The sequence below is a fragment of the Varanus komodoensis genome, unplaced genomic scaffold (genome assembly GCF_004798865.1).
Source record: "Varanus komodoensis strain SLA01 unplaced genomic scaffold, ASM479886v1 scaffold45, whole genome shotgun sequence".
NCBI classification, from domain to species: Eukaryota; Metazoa; Chordata; class Lepidosauria; order Squamata; family Varanidae; genus Varanus; species Varanus komodoensis.
Window position 1 is genome coordinate 1,023,824 of NW_025336011.1, and position 20,422 is coordinate 1,044,245.

Here is a 20,422-nt window from a genome sequence, read left to right on the forward strand (position 1 = left end):
ATTTCTTAGTTTAATGTATGGACTGGAACACAGTTTTCCTTTGGATTTTGCCCTTCACCCATTTTGCTCCTTCCAGAAAAACAGCATCCCTGAATGCATATAAAATGGTATATTTGAGGGTACATTTAGAAATGTGTGCATTGAAAGAAAATACATATAGAAGTGCATATTTTGTGATAATACCTGTTCAAGTGCTTAAATACCAATTTTCATGTGCTGCTGTTTTCAGAACAAAGCACAGATTAATTTAACAGGATGGAACAGTCTTATGAATAAACACTTGCAGAACTGAAACAAACCAGAGATAGCATGGTTTGTCCAACTCTATACACACCCAACAAAATGATTTTGAGGTAAACTATGGATTTCTTATGCTCATGCTTGAGGATCTTATATTTGGGATGAAGAAAGATGTGTTCCCCATCCTGAATATAGGAAGTGGCCTGGGGAATTTTATCTCCTTCATACTCCATGTAGCTTTACTCTCTTGCTTGAGTCATGTGTTCCTCAGGTATTTTTCCTGGGGTGTGTTTGCCATCTGTTTGTGGCAAGCCTGGGGCTGGATGGTATAGGCAGATTTGTGCATGCTGTTTGTGAGCAGCTGGGCATACTTTTGATACAGAGGTTTGGACTAGATGACTTCTTAGTCCTTCTACAACTCTATGGGCTTATCTGCAGTATAAGCTTCCCTCACTTTGATGACTCCAGAGAGCTGTAGTTTTGTGAGAGAGAACAAAGGGATTGGTATCTGTACAGCTATTTGCAAAATTCTTTGGGAAGCCATGACAATCAGCCTGGTATTATATATTCAGGGTAAATAAGCCATTCAATGTTATAGTGGGTAGTGTTGTTTCATATGTTTTCTGAGGATGGTTAGAGTTGCGATATAACACATCTTGAATACACCTAGTTGGGGAAGGCTAGTTTACATTTGTGGGACTTGAGTTCTATCAGAAATAAAGTTGATTTCCTAATAATTTCAACTCTCCCTGTAAATTATACTTCAAGACAATGAAAGTTTTTTCATTGTCTGTTAGACTACAAGGTTGGCCTTGTCATGGGGAAAGTAGAAGGCCATATCTTGTACAACAGATTGGGGTACAATATTGGGATAGCATATTTTAAATGGATGATGTGCCAAACTCTCTATGTCATCCTTGTGCTCCAACTTGCTGGATCTTTTGGGAGAAATGAATTCAAGATGGTGCTTAGATTATACATGATATCCGTAAGAATTATTGCTGGGGGCCATTGTTAGCTGGAGCCTTTTTATTCTGTTTGAGACACGTCTAGAACACTTTTTGGAAGAGCTTGGGATTCTCATAGTTTATCTAAAGGGATTACATGGCAGCGCACAAGTTTGCACAATTTGACAGTCATATACCTGTGACTTGCTTGGGAAAGACAAATTATGACCTGGACCAAATTAGCTGTGATGGTGGCAGAAATGAAAATAATTTTTGCTCCTGAAAGTTCCTGAATCCTTTCCTCCCTTTTTCATGGGATCTGTGTGTTGAGGGGATACTTTCAACTCAGGTTTAACTTGGCTATTTTTAGCCTAGGTTGGAAGGAAGATTAGGCAACAGTTTAGACACACATAGATCATTACTGGAAGATGTTTGTTTGTTTGGTCTCTGCAGAGGCCATACTACCAGGAGTCACAGTGAGGTAGCCACTTCAAGGGCTCGGGCTCCATTAAAGGCAACAGAGTGTGAATCAGTCACATCGAGTTCATGGGGCAGATTGAACTGGGGTGTTCCTGTACACACTACACTGACACTGACTATCAAAAGCTGTTTGAGTGCCCTGCTAATATTCCCCCTGCTAATTAGTGAGTAAAGGGGGTGCCTTTAATGTCTTGTGTTGACCCTGTGTCTCTGATCAGCAGCCCTGGAGCTAATAATAACCTCCCTTTGCATCTTGATTATGTAAGAACCATCCCAGAAATATACAAATACAATACAAATATGCAACTAGGATTGCAATCCTATACTCACATTCATGGTAAATCCCACTAAACTAAGCAGGCCTTTCTTAGTATAACTGTGTAGGATTGCACTGTAAATCTGCAGTCCATAATATTTAACAAAGTTGATTCTGGCATGATGGATGCCTGTAATGCATGCACCCATTTTTTCTAAGCTGCACTGCTTATCTTTGATCAAAAAAGTTGCACAGGGCTGAAGCATTAAAAATAACATGAAAACCTGTGAAGAGAGTCAGTAAAGGATTATGAGGACTTGTAGTGAACAACAAAGGCCTTACTGTATCATTTTCATATCCCTGAGAAAGTTAACATCTCTGGGTAGATGATGATGGTAGTTTGGAATGCAAGTACTCCTCAAAGGACCTCTAAAGTCATGATGGCAGGGGACAATTTAAGTGAAAAAGCAGAAGGTGGGTGCTTCTCCCACAGCTCTTCTCCTCAAGCTGTTTCTGTTCCTTCCATACTCACCTCAATTTGGGTAAATTTCCAGGCATGGAAAGAGTTAATCAGCAGCTACATACCCATCACTTCCCCACTTGAAATCACCACACCCATACCAAATTATATAGAAATTCGATGATAACTCATGACTCAGTGAGAGTCATTTTGCTTTGGCTCAACTCTATGTGGTTGGCCCAGTTTTCCAGCTGCTTAAGATGCACATCTTTACTCAAAAGAATGCTGAACAACTAGGTTTCTCACACTATTAAAACCCTTTAGGACCTTGAACAGGGTAGCTCTGGATCCCATTAGTTCACCCAGCAAACTTTCTCGCCTCAATAATTCTTGTCTGAATTTTCCCTTAGGAGTCAGGACTCTCAAAACCTTCATCTCGTATCAAATCCCACGTCCCTCATATTGTCCTTTCTGAGTGGGTGTCCAGCCTGACATTTCCTGATTCTCAGCCAGAAAAAGGCTTGGAGATCTGCAATCCTTCGACCCATAATCACCATTGCACTGAAGGACAGTTGGGAGTCATTGGAGGGACCGTAGTGGAAATGAAAGAAAGCCCAAAGGCCTTGTTGGTAAAGCTAGGCAAGAATGAAAGAATGCAGCAATCTTTGGTTCATGCATCATCTGGTCCATCCAGTAAGGCCTCAACATGCACTCATTCTCTGCCAGCAAAATTGAGAACTTGGGGATTTCTGACAGAGCCTGGAATAGGGCTTTCTTCTGAGACTGATCGTAGGCCAGAGGGAGGATCAATGGCATTTGAAACAATGGAATTATCAATGGAAGATAAAGTTCAACTTGGAAGAGAAGACATCATGGTGATGAATGCTGAAGACAAGGAAACAAGTAATTGGAAAGCATCTGCCCAAAGGTGTGGAGTCCATACATCAGGCAACGAAGCAGCTGCTATCCTATCTGAAGTCATATTTGGTTGTCAGACCTTTTCTTCATCCATGGAAGAAGATAAAATTCTCATGGAAATAGATAACAAAAATAACACTGCATCACCAAAAAATGAAGAAGCTGATCAAGCCATGGAAGAGGTACCAGTATTGAAAGATTCTGGTGGTGTTTGTACGCAGATGAACAAAGATGATCTAACAGAGGCTTCAAAATGGTGTTTTCCCTTGCAAAATCCCAAAGAAACCATGAAATATAACACAGTATCTAAGCAGCAATCCCTGGATCCTATTTGTGCTGGCACAGGAGAAGATGAGACAGAGTTGATGAGAAAAGTTGCTCAAGAAGAGAAACAAAAGGAACATTTTTCTCTTGATGCCATGACCTTACGAAGCCATGAAATTTGCAAAGACACTTATCAAAGACTGGACAACCTGGAAGAGACAATTCAAGACCTAGAAATAACTATCAGTGAAATTAGCTGCCAGACACCTACCAAGTCAATATTTCCTCAAAATCATTTTGGACAGCCAGCATCCAAGGATATTGAAAATGAATTTAAAAAGGTGGACACAAACGTGCCCAGTTGCAATGCTGCCGGATTCAAGGATGTGGAGCCACAGTGGCAGGCTTTAAAACAGTATCAAGCAAACAGCCCATCCAAGCTTTCTTCAACCAGCTCCAAACCTCTTTTGCTGCCCAAACCTCAGTTCCTGTTGAAACGGCGATCCACAGGTTCACTTTTTAATATTCTGCTTGGTCTGCTCTACCTCTAGGATTTAGATTCTTCCTGAAAGTTTTCCTCACTGTCTATCCTCTCATGATTTCATCTGCTCTTGACAGACAAGGTGTGAAATGAGGCTGGTTTTGGATCTCTGCAAAACTGTAGCCTTGTCGAATTTCAACTCCAGTCTCGCTGAGAAGTCAAAAGAATATCCCTTTCACTTCCTTCAACTGCTCTTTATTTCTGGCTATGAACAGTTTTGATGGCATTCTTCAGTATGATTATTTAGTACTATCCATTTCTTGAATATGATTGTTACTGTCAATTTCCACTTTCTGTCTGTGCTAGCATGTCTTTTCTCAGACTTGTAGTATTGATTTAGTATCATTCTCTGGCTTCCACTCAGAATAGATAGCATGTAATAGGAATTAACTGGAGCTATTCACTTTAGTATAAAATACAATAGATGCCTGAATCTCAAACTGCAATCAGCCGTCAAATCAGGTGTCAGCCCACAACAGCCAGGGGTTCTTGTTCCCACACTGTCTCTGGAAGGCAGATTTATCATTCACCATAGTTCCTTTCAGGCATTCTAACACACTTATCAATAGCAGCAAATCTGTCTCAGAAATGTAGGAAGCATTGCCTCTTGCTAGAAATGGAAGAGCAATGCTCTCTTTACCAATGCAAACTAGCCATACATTCCTGTTTTTTGAACTGTTAGTCAGTTCTTGGAAAGCCTGGAAGAATAGAGCTTTGCGGAGGTATTCCTTTACCTTTGATAGAGAATGCTTAGCACATTCCCAAAACTACAATCACTATCATTCTTTAGATAAACCAAGGCAGTTAGACTGGTTCTAGATTGGTTCATATTTATAGTGCAGATGTGTCCCTCTGGGGTAGCATGTTTGGTTTATGCGGTTTGTTTGTATTATAAACATTATAGGTTTCTCTCTCCAACTCCCTGTTTTATGGTTGCCTTTATGAGACTATTTTAATCCCATGCATCAGTTAAAAACTCTGCCATAGCAAATAATCAATAAAAGGCCACAGTCCTTGCCCCTCTGACTTATAATCTGGGAAAGGAAGAAATGGGGAGGAAAGAGGGTGAAACATTAAGTTTTCAGCAAGGTTGGTGGAACAGCCCTGCTTCCCTCCCCATCTCTCCGCTGGATGTGTTCCAGACTTGTTTTACTTCCCTTCCTCCATATATGTTTATGAATGAATATAAAATCAGTATGTAGCTGATTGGGAGGTGGTATGCTTTCAGCATACCTTCTTTTTTCTCTTGCCAAAGTTCTGGAAAAGGTTTAGCCGTCTGGCCCAATCCAGAATTCTTCCTTTTCCTTTCAGAAGCCAGGGTGACTTGGGGCAACATACATTCAAGATGGACTGGCTTGGCTGGCCATATTCCTGAGCAATTTGTCAGCATAGTCTTTGTTCAAGAATGGGGCAGAGGGAATGTGGAGACTCCCAAAATATAAAATCCTAAGCATTCCTTTGCCAGGGGAGGAAGTGGTGGAAACAGACCCATGTAGTTACTTTGTAAGCATTGGAAGGTCACACACCTTTTTAATATATCTAAAAAATATGAATGCTGGGTATTGAGGGGTTTGGGGTAGCAACTTGGCCGCAGAGCAGGGTATCTATGTTTATAGGTGAGCCAGAGACTCCATGCAAAGTGTTACACCAAAGAATGTTCCAGTGCGGGCAAGAGATTAACTCCTTATAATTCCCTCTATACAGTTCAGAGTTCAGTACCAGTCATTACATAATCAGGATGGCATCACCTATGCACAAGAGCCTGGAGGAATACCAAGACTGCAGAACTACACAAATCTTCAGAAAGGGGATTTGTAAGTGGCATGAGGGTTGGGCAGATGGGTGGCCCACCAGTGAGGACTACACATGTTCAGTGGCCAGTGCATGCCAGCTGACAGCCATAGGAAGGCACAGAAAACAGGGTGGTGGTGATGGACTGGAGTATCCTGGAAAGGGGCATGACTGGCACAATCTGATAAAGGAGCACTCTACACGGCAACATTTTGATGTACGTTCCAATAGCTAAACTCATTAGCTATTCCACTGGGGAGAAATCATACAATCATTTGCATCTTTAAAGCAATCAGAACTGATTTCACCTTCACCACAATTGCAATATGTATTTGAACCTGTCTTCAGCCTGCTTTGAGAAAGGCTGTAAAGGTGTGTTCATTTACTTCATGACACTGTCACATCAAACCAATGTAAAAAAGAAAGACATTGGGCTCTGGCCTGCTTTAAGGCTGCCTTCTTTCTTTTGGAAATTCTCCCCCCAATCCTAAATATGTGGGATCAGACCATGGTTATATAATGATAAGACAAAGGCACTCTAAATGTGATCAAAACCTTTCTTTTCATTAATATCAGTGACTTCAGGGTCAGGCTTTGGCACAAAAAAAAAAAAAAAACGGTTTGGAGGCTGTCATCTGCATCTTCCCTTCTTTCTTTTTTTCCTATGTACCCTGCCCATCTTGGTTCTTTCTACTGGAGCAATGCAAAAACTATCAGTAGGATTTTGGCAAATTCATCTTAGATTGTAATTTCTTTAAAAAATGATAGATCTTTAATGTTGCAGTTTCAGTCTCACAGAATAGAGAGTTCTTTTAAAAGAGGCTTATATTTTAATACTTGGATTGACGTATTGAAATCCAAATGCCCCTAAGACTTTCAACAGTGCAGCTCAGTGGTACCAGATGTAGGAAGGGTGCCATCCTGTGGCCTTCTGACATTGCCTGAGGGCCATAGGATTATTTGGAGTTCCAACTTCTAGGTCCTATGACCTCAGAACTGACCTGGAACTTTCCCCTAGAGCTGGTATGAAAAGAATGGTACCAGCTGCTTTTCTTGAGGTCGAAAATCAGCCTCTGAGGAGAGAAAAAGCACTGTGTCAAGTAGCAGGAAGGAAGCTGGGGCTGATGGCTCATGTCCTATCCAGTTGACACCTCAGTCCCCTTCCTTCTCTTTCTGTGGACTTCATTTAGACCAGGGGTCTCAAACTCGCGGCCCGCGGGCCAATTGCCGGGATGGGCGGGGCACGGGGGAGGGGCCCTGCAGCCTTCAAAGCGCCGGCGGCGCCCGGTCCGACCTCTGGATGAGCGGCCCACCACCACCGCGGTGGTGGAATACTTGCTGCGGCCCAGCCTCACCCAGACTCTACTTCCAGCGGCCCCCCCGGTAAGTTAAGTTTGAGACCTCTGATTTAGACTGTTGAAAATAGCCATCTAGATGAAGTGTAGTGTGGTATAAATCACCACTAGTGTCTCACAACATGCATCAAGCATGAAGAGCACTGGATTGTGATCTAAACTGGTATTCCATTGTGGAACTCCAGAGATATCCCATGTTCCACAAATACCATGCAGGCACTGCAGTATAAAAGGAGAAAAAACAAGTTCCAATTTATTTGTATAATACACCTCTCCATAGTCTCTGGTATTGGTCAGGTTGGCCAATAAACAAGTGAATAAATAAAGGCTTTAATCTAGATTTAGTCAGACTTGGAGTAGATTTATCAAAATCCGGGCAAAGTAGTCACTAATTTAATTGAAATCGAGCATTGATTTCAACAAGTGTACTCTAGGCATAACTAAAAGCACAGTCTTTTGCATGGACAGACAGAAAAAGGGCCTACAGCTGCTAAGTGAGAGATGCTGTGAGCTGTAGATATTCTTTCTGTCTAAAAATGCTCCTTAAGATTGTTCCTTAAGTCTGGAACCAGCCAGACAAGAATAAAAGTCAGTCTAATGTTGTGCTAGGTGATACACAATTTTAAAAAGTCTCTGTTAATGATTGACACTCAATCATATAAACTCAAGATTTGGAGAAATAGGAAATAGGATTGCCAGATGTAAAGGCTGTTCTTAGTCTGGAGCCCCCCACCCCCCACCCCCTGGGGAGGGGGAATGCTTAGAAGCCTCATAAAACAAGGAGAGCACAGCTAGCAACATGCTGGGGATTGTCAAAGAACATCAGTACTAAGAGGAAGAAATGGAAAAGGCTGGCATAATGCAGAAGATAGTGATAAGTTGTTTCAGTGGTGAAACAGAAATAAGTCGAGAAAAGAGAATGAGTCAGAAATTTAAAAAGAGATCAAAGAAGTAAAGCAGAGGGAAACAAGACCATATTGTGCTTTAAATATGTGAAACAGCAGCTTGTGCTGAGTGCCAGATGGCGGAAACAACTAATCTAAAGAAAAGTTAGATCATTAAACAAGGAGCAGATGAAAAATTAAGACCATAAATTGAAAGACCAACATGAGAAACAGGAATTTCTAAAATTCCAACAACATAAAATGGAAGACAGGCTGCACCAAACATAGTCTGGTTTCAATTTCACTACTGGAAGCAGCACTTTCTGCAAGGGAGGTATGCAGTTAATGTTTTGTCAAAAGTCACATTAGGCACAAACTTACGTATGTTTAGACAGGAAAAATACTCTTTCAGTTTAGTTAAAATCTGCTTCCCTGTCATTTCATCCCATTGGTTCTAGTCATATCCCTCCAAAGCAACAGAGACCTCTGCTCCATTTTCTGCAAGACAACTCTTCCACTGCTTGAAGATTGTGATCACATTTTAACCTTCTCTTTTCCAGGCTAAGTCCACTTTGTAGTCTGTCAAAAATAACAAGATAACTAGGACTAACTATTGTAGATAATCATAAATTGGGGCAACCCAGCCAAGAGGAGTGACAATGCAAGAGGAGAGATTATGTATACCATGATTACTTCTTCCCTCCAATATCAGTGAGGCTTAAGAGCATTTGAATTTGAGTGGATTGTGCCCAGAGCATTTACAGGTTGTTGCCTTTATTTATTTATTTATTTATTTAAAACTTTTGTATGCTGTCCCTATGCATGGCATCTTGGGATAGCTTACAATCATTAAAAAGAACAACAATAAAACAGCAATAAATAACAATTAACCAAAAATACAATTAAATAAGTTAAATAAAAGTGACTGTTAAACATTAAAATTTTAAATTAATTTTTAAAATAACAGTTAAATAAAAAGGTTTTAACCTGGTACCAAAAAGAATATAAACTCTTAGAAGCTGTTGACTTCATTTAGCAAATGCAAGATCTGCAATCAGATGATATTGCGTGGCTGGATGTGCAACAGTTTGCTGCTTGCTCCTAGGTACCAGCCTTTCCCACTGTTCCAGGTTTCTCCTGACATGTGGATTGCTAACAAAGATGCTTAGATGGCACCTGGATTGCTTTGGAGGCAAAAAACAAGGCTTATAAGATGCAATTATTATTCAGTAGATAATCTGCATTGTTCAGCTGTCTTAATTTGGAGAATTTCTACAGCAGCTAACAGAACACTGTACCTCCTTCTGATTAACACATCTGCAAACATATGGAGTGAATCCAGATTTAGTCATACTTAGAGTACACACATTAAAATAAATAGGACTTAAATTAGCTAAAGTCCCATTGCTTTCAAAAGGACTACTTTAGGTATAATTAAATCTGGAGCCAATGCATTATGGGGTTGGATCTAGAGTTACACCAAATCAACCGCTTTAGTAGAAGTGGACTTCCCCATCCACTCCTTCCCACAGCAGCTCCTTCAGCAACCTGAAAATGCTGCACAGAGAGTCGGAAGACCCCAAGGGGTCTGTGTGTGTGTGAGGCTTTCCCCTGTAGGGCAGAGGGACCTTCTGTGATCTCTGTCTTTCTTCTCATGGAAAATCTCCTTCTCTTACTGAATGCCAATCCTAGATCCAACCCCATGCTTGGAGACATAGCTTCTCTGCATATTAGAAGAACATGAAGTGTTGTGTCTAGCTTACTGTTTAATAACAGCTGAAGGGAGCTGATGTGTGTCAGAAATTATCTCTTTCCTATTAGTGGTGCAGCCTTCTCTCTCTGGTGGGCAAGAAATGGGCATTTTATCTACTCCAGCAAGTTGTGTTCCTTATGAGCTTTACTTTGGAGTAACTTTAATTATTTATTTTCGATACTGTCCAACAACCAAAGCTGTATGGGTGGATTACAACAGCATGTTAAAAATACAATATAAAATGTAGCCATAATAAAACATCATAGAAAAGCTTATGATTCAACATCCAAAACTATATTTAAAACAGACTTAATTACAAGAATTTGAAGAAAAATCTTAAGACCTATTTAGCTGCTAGCAAGCCCCATTAGACCAATTCAGTGCCCTGTAGTAGAGGACATTCTTTACCTGTTGCTGAAAGATAGTGAATTGGTACCAAGTACACCTCAGAGGGGAGTTCGTTCCATAACTGGGGAGCCACCACTGATAAGGCCTTTCTCCAAGCCTCTCTTAGAGGTGATAGTCTGAGGCAGGCCTGAGAACTTGATTCTGGTGTCTGGGTAGATGAAAATTGAGGTGTTTGTCAGGTATTGTGGTTCCAAGGCATGAAGGGCTTTATAGGTTAAAACCAGCACCTTGGATTGGGCTTGGAAGCGTATAGGCAACCAATGCAAATGGGCCAAAATTGGTGCTATATGGTAGAACATCTGGTCCCTGTTATTAGACCCTGGCTGCCTCATTTTTGCACAAGCTGCAGTTCCCAACATCCTCAAGTTAGAATGTTGAGCACACGCTAACTCACCCATTCAAGATACAGTGTCCTTGAACTGGAACTCATCCAAAACACCTAGACCAGACTGTGCTCTGGATGTCTCATCATCAGGACTTGAGATATCTAAATTCTGGGGGATACATGAGAGTTTGTCCTGGAACTGCATAGCAAATACATTACAACAGACTTCAGATGGCTCCATCTCCTCAGGACCAGTATGTAATAGGCTCCAGCTCTGTTGTGTGGCAAACAGAAGATTGAATGGAGGCAGTCAGCTTGTTGTTTCTTTGCTGCTCTTACTGCCTCCAAATATATTCAACTGTAAGTACATTGAATATATGTGCACTGATCTGGCATTTAAAAGCAGCATCTGGAGACCATGAGGGAAGGCTGATAGGGCAATCAGCAAACCTGTGGTGGGGAGCAGGACCAGAACATGGCACAGTTATTAATTGCCTGGGCTGTGTTCCCCTTACCTGGCTAGCCCTCCACCCAACCCATGCCTCCTCATACCCATCACTAAACTGATTGACCCCCCACATCCTCTACTGCACATGCACAGCGCTTATGAAAAAGAACCCCTCCCTCCGGACACAGAAAATAACAACATTGGAGGGCGGGGTTGCCCTTGCATTCCCTGCATAGGGCCCTTCAGGGTTGTTGCTGCCAGAGTGTCACTGCCCCCTCTCTGGCTGGCAGAAAGAGTCCTACTGCATCTCCACATCAGGTGAGAGCTGTTACCCAGGTGAGTCCACAGCAGGTAATCATGCAGGCAGGCCTCATTGCAAGACTGGACCCCCTATAACTTCTCTCAGCAGTTTCTAAATCTGCTCAGCCCCTGTCAGCCAGGAAAAGGCTGGTGGAGAGGCTGAGTCAGGTAAAGGCTGGCAAGGTGCTAAAGAAGACATTCCTGCCTTTGCTGAGAGAGTCCAGAGCTGCTGGTCAAGGCTGCAGTTTTCAGGTCTGATGGAAGTCCTGTGCTGGGCTGGCAGAAATTGATTGTATTTGTGTCTTTCTCATTCATCTTTTGTATCACAAAATGTATCTTGACACAGCTAATAAATATCTTCCTGTCTCCTCACTCTCTTGCTTGGGAATCTGTTGTTTGAAATAATGGTTATGCTTGCAGTTTTAGTCAGGTGTTCTGCTGTAATAAAATGCAATATGTACAAGCAACAGGTGAATGCATGCTATCTGTGCTTTTCTATGAACATAAGTAGATCAACAAACCAGGAAGGGATAGCTTGGCATGACAGTCAGACCTGGTATTATGGTTAAGTGTGCCAAAATAAGCCAGGATTACAAGCCAAGATTTCTGGTTTATGAATCCTGGCTTGTTTGAATGCACTTAATCATGATTCTGGGTTCGGACATCAACACAAAGCTATTTCTTCCTACTTTGTTTATCAGATTGTGTGAAAGGAGGGGAACAGGAGAAGCAAACAGGCTGTATATACCAATATGCCACTAATATTATTGTCTATTATGCCAGAATTCCTGGCTTAAAGTGTCATGCAAATTTGGCCAATGTTTAGTCTCTCTTCTTTTTCACTTGTGATCTTCTCAGTCAAGCACAATGATAAATAATTGTTTTTCCTCCTCATGGGAGGAATTTATTGCACTCCAACTCCGAACACATAGCTATAGTAAACATCCAATACATTAAACACTAAAAATGCAAAAAGGATTCTAATGTAGTCATAGTCATTAATAAAACACAGTGCTAGACTGCAATAAGGGAAAATCAGTCTATCTTTTTCTAACTTCAGTTTACCTCACAGTTAAATATATTTTAAAAAATAAATGGGTGGGTTGATCTTATATTCCCTGGAGGCTTCTTAAAATGATGAGTATAATTTGAATCACAACAGATTACGTTAGGAAGCCTAGCTTTCCAAACCCTTCTCTTTCTTCCATTCTTAGAACTATATTTGTCAGTAAGATGCTTTTCCATGTTTGCTAATGGCTTTCCTTGGAGGGCCGGAAGCTGAATTAGAGGATGTGTGTGCACTCTGAGAAAGGGGCTCCCTTAAAAGTCTTTTACATCATTAATGAAAATGTTTGTCTTTCTTTAACTTGCATTGCAGCTGGTGACACTGCCCTGATGTGCATTGATGCACACTGTGTGATTAACACTGAATGGAAAGCTGTGGTTAAAGGCACAGTAGTCTCAGAACAACATAAAGTCTCTAGTTGGTTGGTCCACATATGAGCAATGACTAACTTGACCACACTTGCTGCACCATAATCAGCCAAGAGTACATTGCACGATTTTTGGAGTGTGGGGAGAAATCTCTTTTCCTCCTGGATTTGAATGGATGGATTATCCTCTCAGTTTGGGTGGATAGTGCAATCTTGTTAATTTGGCATTTATTTATACTGTTTGTTTTTTTCTTTAAACTGTGATTTTAATGGTTTCAACACATCTTTAGGCCCCTACTGTATAGGAGTGGGAATAAGGTGGGATTAATATCACAATTGTTATGCACAGCGTACCTGCTTGTGAGAAACTTTCTGCATTCCATGTGCTGGATCAGAGCAAACATGGAGAAACCTGTATAAATAACATTTATAAATGCTTCTTCATTCCTCTGTGTTCTGCTATTGAGCTATTCAGCTATTTACCCTTCTCTGATCCTTCATTTATCTCTTTCTGTGTCCTAATCTTGTTGTGCATTTTTAGACTGCCAAACAAAGTTCAGGTGGTGGGAGAAGAGAAAGAATCCTTTTTTAAAAACTAAACTATAGTGCTTTGATTTTGAAAGACAGTGTAAGATTCCTTTTCTGTAAGTTTGTGAGGGACAAATCATTCAGCCAGCTCAAAGGGCCCCAGAGCTATGAAACCCTCAGTGGAATAGTATTAGTAGGAAGCTATTTTGTTAACCTACAAAGCTTCTTGTATTTTGCTGAAAAGTTTGAGGTATGTGTACAATACACATTTAAGCAGGTCTGACTTCATGAGCTACCTTTCCTCTGGCAGAACACTAGCAAGAGGTAAATCACTTTTTCAGCTCCTCCATAGAAGTTGAACTGTGTGTCAACATTCTGCAGACAGACTATTCCTGAGAAGTTGGAATGTTTTGGAATATTCTGCGACACTATAACCATTTAATCAGTGCAGGGGTAAGTGAAAGATGCAATTTGAAGGAGATAGCAGAGGCTGGACAGCCCCACGAAACTGCAGCTGCTGCAGCCAGAACAATAGCTGTTATTACGCGATTATTTTACCTAGGGTATTAGTAACCTTGCTTTTTAACCTCTTCCCAACATCATCCTTTCATCTGTTCTTTCTACAGAGTGGCAGTGGCGTCTCAATTCCTGCTATGAAGATGGTCAATCCAGCATCACGACTGAAGCAAACACAGCAAGGCAGCCCAGACAAAAGCAAACACATAAAGCAACGCATGGAATACATGCGCATCCAGGGCCAACAACAGGTAGTCTATCTGTAGGAAGCCATACAACTCTGTTATAGGAGCTCTGGCATGTAATCAGGCTGAATTAGGGTCCTTTCATTTTTGTATTTGGGCAGAAGCAAGCAGACAGGAGGCAGAAGTTAATCCTGTCCCCTGAGGGGTGGGGTAGGGATGGGGAGAGGCATACCTGCCTCAGCTTCGAATGCAAATTCTTTATGACCCTTGGGAACATACTCCAGATTTGCAGCATGGTTTTAGAAATTATGGCTGTGATAACATCCTCTTCCTGCCTATAGCCCTAACATCTGCCCACTCTTGGGTATATCTGTATGAAGGGCTACATAGTTGAATTGTGGCAGTGACACTGGAAGTAGAGGAAGGAGATGGGGGTCCACTATCCATAGGCATACATATGGCAGAGGCTGAAGTCAAAAGTAACAAACATTCATTTCCAGTGTGTGTGTGCCATGAGGCCAGAATAGGACTCCCATCTCCCTTGACCATAAGTTCTGTTCCTCAGTGGCTAAAGTTCCATGTGCATGCAACTTCCAGGAGAGCCTTCTCCACCCTGTAAGGCTTTTCCTTGGCAAGTTATGATGACCATGTAAGCCTAAGTACTTGGTTGCTCACTTTGCTGTTTCAGAGTAGGTGAGTACTTGTTATTGAGATGGCCAGGTTTAAAAAGATTTAAAGGTACTATCCAACATATTAGCAGAGGCCCTTCCTTTTCCCTGCCAGAGAAGGGGGTGGTATTAGATGTGATGTGACTGAATCCATGTTCACCCCCCCCCATTTCACCACACATCCATGTGTGTATGCCCCTGACCCTTCCCCATGCATGGCATGCACAGAGAAGAACTGCATATTAAGGAAATAAAAAAGAACAGAGTGATGCTTTGTGGTGGGGGAAGGGGAAGGAAAATGTATTGATTTGCTTGACCACTCTGGAATGGATGGCCTTTGGCAAAGCATGAAAGCCATAAGAAGCCCGCAAAAGAGTTGCTGGCATTCTAATGTGGATGTGGAGCTCTCTTTTCCACACAGACTACCTCATTTGTGAGGGTGGAGGACAGCTGCTCCATGCACACAATCGCTTTGCATGTGTAGAGCTGTCCACTTCACTGAAGTGAACGGTGCTTCTCATGTGTGTAGGACCCCTGTGTGCTGAGAACAGAGTTTCTGACTAGTGATAATGGCTTCTTGTGAGGCTAGGACACGCCACTACATAATGAGCAAGGCCCTCTTGAAAAGTGCAAATGCTAGGAGGGTGCCACAGCAAGCTTTAGTGACTCAGCTTGGGGGTGTCCTGAAGGGTGCAAAAGAAATCCAGTAGGTGTGCTTGGCTACAGGAATGTCAGGTCTCAGCCAAGCTGTGGTAGATTTCTTGGCTGGCAGATGAAAAGGGGCAGAAGGTGTCAGCAGTTGAAAAAGGTGCGTTAACAGTACCTTTGGAAATACAGCTTTTTCACCAAAGTGCTATCTTGATTTTTTTACAACACCAATGTTTGATGATGATGATGACAATAATAGTAGTAGTAATATAAACAGATAAAGCCGAATGTATTTTATATATTTAAGTATAAATATAGCTTATATAAATTACTGCTGTATTTGGGTTTCTTTGTACACATGACAAAAATGCACTGGCCATGAACCCACATCAGCAGTGGCAAGTATTCTGTGAAAATAGGCCTGCCCTGTAAGGGCGCACCCACAAGCTAAGTTAGTGTGCGCAGTGCTGTTCTTCCACAGGTGCTGCTTCTTTGGGGTAGTACTGGGGCAATGCATTAAATTATTCAGTTCATCAGTGCTGTATTGTATGTTTTAACATACATGAGACAAGAGAGCTCCACATATGCATCAGCCCCACATTGCTTCCTCTCAGTAAGAGGTGAGAGCAAAACCTGCCCTCCTTCCCTTGCCACTGCCCTGGCTTCCAAGGCTAGGGATCACACTAGTAGGTTCATTGTGCAGTTCCCCTGACCCATGAAGGTATTTTATACCTCCGAACAAACAGAAGTGGCAAAAGAGCCCATTTAGCTCATTTCATTGAAGCTTGAACAGAGGAACTAACCTGTAGTTAGATATTAAAGGCTTACTATCCATGCCTTTGTATCTATAACTATTGAAAATTGCCACAATTACTTATCAGAATGATTATGCTTATTATTATTATTATTATTATTATTATTATTATTATTATCAGTCTTCAACACCATTTTACATTTATATGTCTAAGAGACATATTCTAGTGGAAAAGCTGTGTTCCTGTTTTGTAGCAAAAGCCTTATGGCATCTTAAAGACTAAGGGTACTATTGTCTGGCCTCTATCTGCTGTCCAGGAGTATTCAAGGATGCAGGAAACTTGCTCTGACCTGAAACACAGACTTTGGAGCACCCCACCTACACTCTTGTAGTCAGAGCACAAAGAACCCACACCAGTTGTGGCTCCAAGGACATAAGCAACCTTGGAGATGGTGTTTGGGAGGTAACGCGAGGAGGAATCAGGCTCAGACAACATATATAGCATCCTGATGGCACCTCACCCGCTTCTCCTTGTACTCCAGGGCAAATACAGGAGAGGCATGGAGACAGTGGTTGTCTCCATCCTCCCATCTTCCATAGGATGCTTATAATAGTCTGAGTTCAGAGGATTACAGGCAGCCACACTAGATTGCATTGTAACAGTGCAATCCTATGCATGCCTACTCAGATAAGTTCTACCTAGTTCATTAAGTTTTACTCAGAAATAACAGGGTACAGGATTGCAACATTACTGATCTGTTGTGGCATAGTAATAGTTTGATGGACTAGAACCCACCACAAGATATTTGGAGTATGTGTGTGTGTGTGCTTGTTTTTTAAAATCAGACTGAGGACCTATGCAGATGTTATGTTCATTGCTTTTGTCAACGGCCTGCTGTTGAGACCACAGCATATGAGAAAGGAAGGTTTAATACTTTTCTCCTCAGCTGTGATCTGGCCAGCTATTGTGCCTTGTTCTGCAATTGGTGCCCCTGCTGGTGTCAATGGAATTTTTATTTCTGTCACTACCAGCAGCATGAGGCATGGGAGGGAGGCAGGTTGGGAACGTGGTGCAAGAGGAAAGGGTGAAACCTCCCCTCCCCTTATGCTGTGGTCCAGTTGGAAAGGGGAGTGTGTGCATGTATGCCTAGGGTGACATTTTAAAAATTCTCAGGCATGAATGCAAGTAACACAGAAAATGTAAGCCCTTAACATATATTTAACTTTGCATTGCCTTCTGCACTTATTCTTTCTTAACATTATATAACTGACTTATAAATAACTGGATTTTACATAAGTGTATGCAGCTGTGCATTGGACAGGGATGGTTCCCTATTCCCTATGAAAACCCTAATCACTATCTATTCACACTGCCTGCCCCCAGTTTGCCCAAGTGCATTAGCATTGGTTGGGGTCTTAATGGTTAGGCCAGTACAGTTCAGCTGGGTTCACACGCTTCTGTGTTCTTGCCGATGCTAACAGTGTGCCCAGTGGCTGGCCAACTTTCTGAGGCCACAAAGCAAGGTAACAACTGCCGGCTTTTCATCCTTTAAACCACAACACCATCTCTACCTGTTCCTCCCTTCCTTTGTTCCTCAAGGCTTGACTGCTACCTCCTCCACCCCTTCTCCTCTTCCCTCCTGCTCTCCTGGCACATTTGATATGCTAGTTCATTTCCCAGAATTCGCTACTGCTCCTGGCTTTTTTTTTTTGTCATGCCAGATCTGTATGATGGATGGCAAAGACCATGGACGCCTCCTTCCCCATTTTTCTTTACTCGACTGTTTGTTTTGCTCATTCTGTGGTTCCTATAGTCACACAGGAGAGCACTCTACCCTCCCCAAAAGTATGGGAGAATAGATGGATTGCTCAGCGCTTGCCTCCTTTCTGTGGCTTTTAAGTCAATTTTGAGACATGTCTTGTGAGCAAAATTGAACTGTCACTAAAAATGCAATCCCCACAGTTTTTCCTGCACAGCCCCCTTAACCTTAAGTACATGCATCTGAATACTAACCACAGTCTGAATCCCTTTGCACAAAGCACAGGTGCTGTTTGCCTAAGTGGTAGCCAGGAAACATTTCTCAAGATAGGCCTTTTCCAGTGCTGTTTTCATCGGTCCGTTGTGTGGTTGCATTGCTTCTACATGCAGCTGCCCTACAGGAACCTGACCTTAGAGCCAGAGTAAGGCTTTGAGATGGAAGACAAGTGGGGTTTTCTGCCAAAAACTCCAGGTGGGTGGGGGCTTCCCATGAAACACATATTTCTTCTCCAAAGTATATTAGAGCACAATTGATCTACTTTAGTTCCAACAAATGAGAATTCTGACATACGTTTTCCTCCACTGTGGAATTTCCATGGAGGAGCAGGCAAGAAAGACCGTGGAAACTTGTTGTTGTAGTTGAAACTCCACCCTGCTTGGATTAGTTTAGATTGCCTATATCTACAAGACTGGAGGACTTATTAGGGTTACTTCCAGTTGTATATTGACAGCCATCAATGGAGATGTAGAAGATGGGTAAGCGTATGACTTCCTCCAAGGAGTTGCACTGGATTTTACCCTTGGGTTTCTTCCCATTCATTCATTGATCTTTGGAACTCTAACAAAGAGTAACAGACTAGCAATTAGTCTTTTGTTTGTAGATCTTCTGGGCAAAATCTACAAGGATTTTCCATTGCAGACAACTATTCACATGTATCCCCTTGTGGAGAAAAAAAACCAATGTCAAAATAAGGCCCTAGGAAGGGACCGTTGGATTAAAGAACAGCCAGTTTCTAGGACATTTATTTAAAGTTTCCTTAATAATTACAAGAGGAAAGCTTGCTTACTCATTATTGCTTTCTATTTTATTCTTAAATACTTCTCACATCTGTCTTTCCCCTTTCCTCTACTTTCCCCCATCCTTTTGCAACTATGAGAGCTACCAATGTAACACAATTTGTCATTAAAAATGAGCACTGCTTCCCTCTCTCTGTTCCCAATCCAAATTCCGGCTTGCAAGTTGAGGACACACCCCAAAACAAGATGGCACCCATCGAACTCTCCAGCATAGCTGAGCAACCAAACAGCAGTCCATTTGGGGCTACCTCTGATAAACAGCACCTCTGCGGTAACCTGCATTCAGTCCCTCCCTCCTACCCACCGCCATTCCCCCAAATTTCTGTCCTGCTTGCCTTAGCTAAATGAATATTGTTGTCGTTCTAACATGGTGTCCATGGCCACAAACTAACATTTCAATTCTTGTCCCTCCCCATTCCCTTGCCTTTCCCTCCCTTTTGTTGCCTGCCTCATGTATATCCATCTCTCCTTCTGTCTCTCTATTTTATCTTCTTTTGTCTCCCTACCTCCTCTGACAATCACTCCTTCCCTCCGTCCAGTAAACCTATAGAAATCAGCTCATCTTGTGCTCTGTTTTTGTCAAACGGACCTTTTGCCTCAGGCCTAGCCAATGCTACTGCTTCTAATAGAAATTCTCCTAAGTCGCCACTCTGTTCCTTTCTCTCTTACTTTCCTTCTCTCTCACACACTCCTTTGAGAAGAAAATGTTTGGTTCCCCCCTCCCCCCTTTTTCCTTTTCCTTCCCTCTCCTTCTTCTTTTCCCTGAATCTTGCTTTTCTTTCTAGGCCGCTAGATCAACCAAGGACCCTAGCACGATGAGTGAGACTTCAAGTCCAGTCTCAGAAAAACCTACTTCGGGCAGAACCTCCATCCCAGTCCTGACTTCATTTGGGTCACGGAACTCCTCCATTTCATTCTAAAACCTCCTTTGCCAACTTCTTGGGTTGTTTTCCTATCTACTGCTACTGGGGGAATGGGGGAACACTCATGTCTCTCTCTATGATTTCCTCCTCCCTTGCTCCTACTGAGGCACCCAAAAAAAGCCCTCCTCCCAGTTCCTTTAAAATGGCCCACCTGCGGTCTCACTGCCTCCTCAGACTTACTTCCTGCTCCCCTAAGGGCCATTTTCTGTATTGCAATGTGCTCTAGAATGGCCAATTTACTATCACACATCCTTTTTCAAATTGACCAAACTATTTATTCTTTTTCTTGGTATAACATGGCTGACCAGGTGTTTTGTTTCCTCTCAGAGTTCCCCCTCCCCTCAGCCCAAGCCCCCACCCATCCCAACTTCACTTTTCTATTCTGGCAAGGTATGTTGCTTATGTATAAAAAAACAGTAAGAAGTTTTGCCAGTTCCACAGACTCCAAGCAACATGGACAATGGGCAATGCTAGTCTTCGCTATTCCTCTAAGGAGGGTAAGAGAGGGAAACATATAGAAGGGATGAGGAGAAAACAGTTTCTGAAGATGCCTCAGCACCC

The 20,422-nt window shown here is 42.1% G+C and overlaps 1 protein-coding gene across 1 annotated transcript in view; it reads left to right on the forward strand.

The window, feature by feature from the left end:
• Window positions 1-19,887, forward strand: part of SRCIN1 (SRC kinase signaling inhibitor 1) — a 149,895-nt gene extending 130,008 nt beyond the window's left edge. The window contains exons 17-18 of the mRNA XM_044444502.1: window positions 13,958-14,098; window positions 19,724-19,887. Of these exons, the coding sequence (XP_044300437.1) occupies window positions 13,958-14,098; window positions 19,724-19,858 (276 nt within the window). The 3' untranslated portion in view covers window positions 19,859-19,887. The remainder of the gene's footprint in view (window positions 1-13,957; window positions 14,099-19,723) is intronic.
• The last annotated feature ends 535 nt before the right edge of the window (window positions 19,888-20,422 follow it).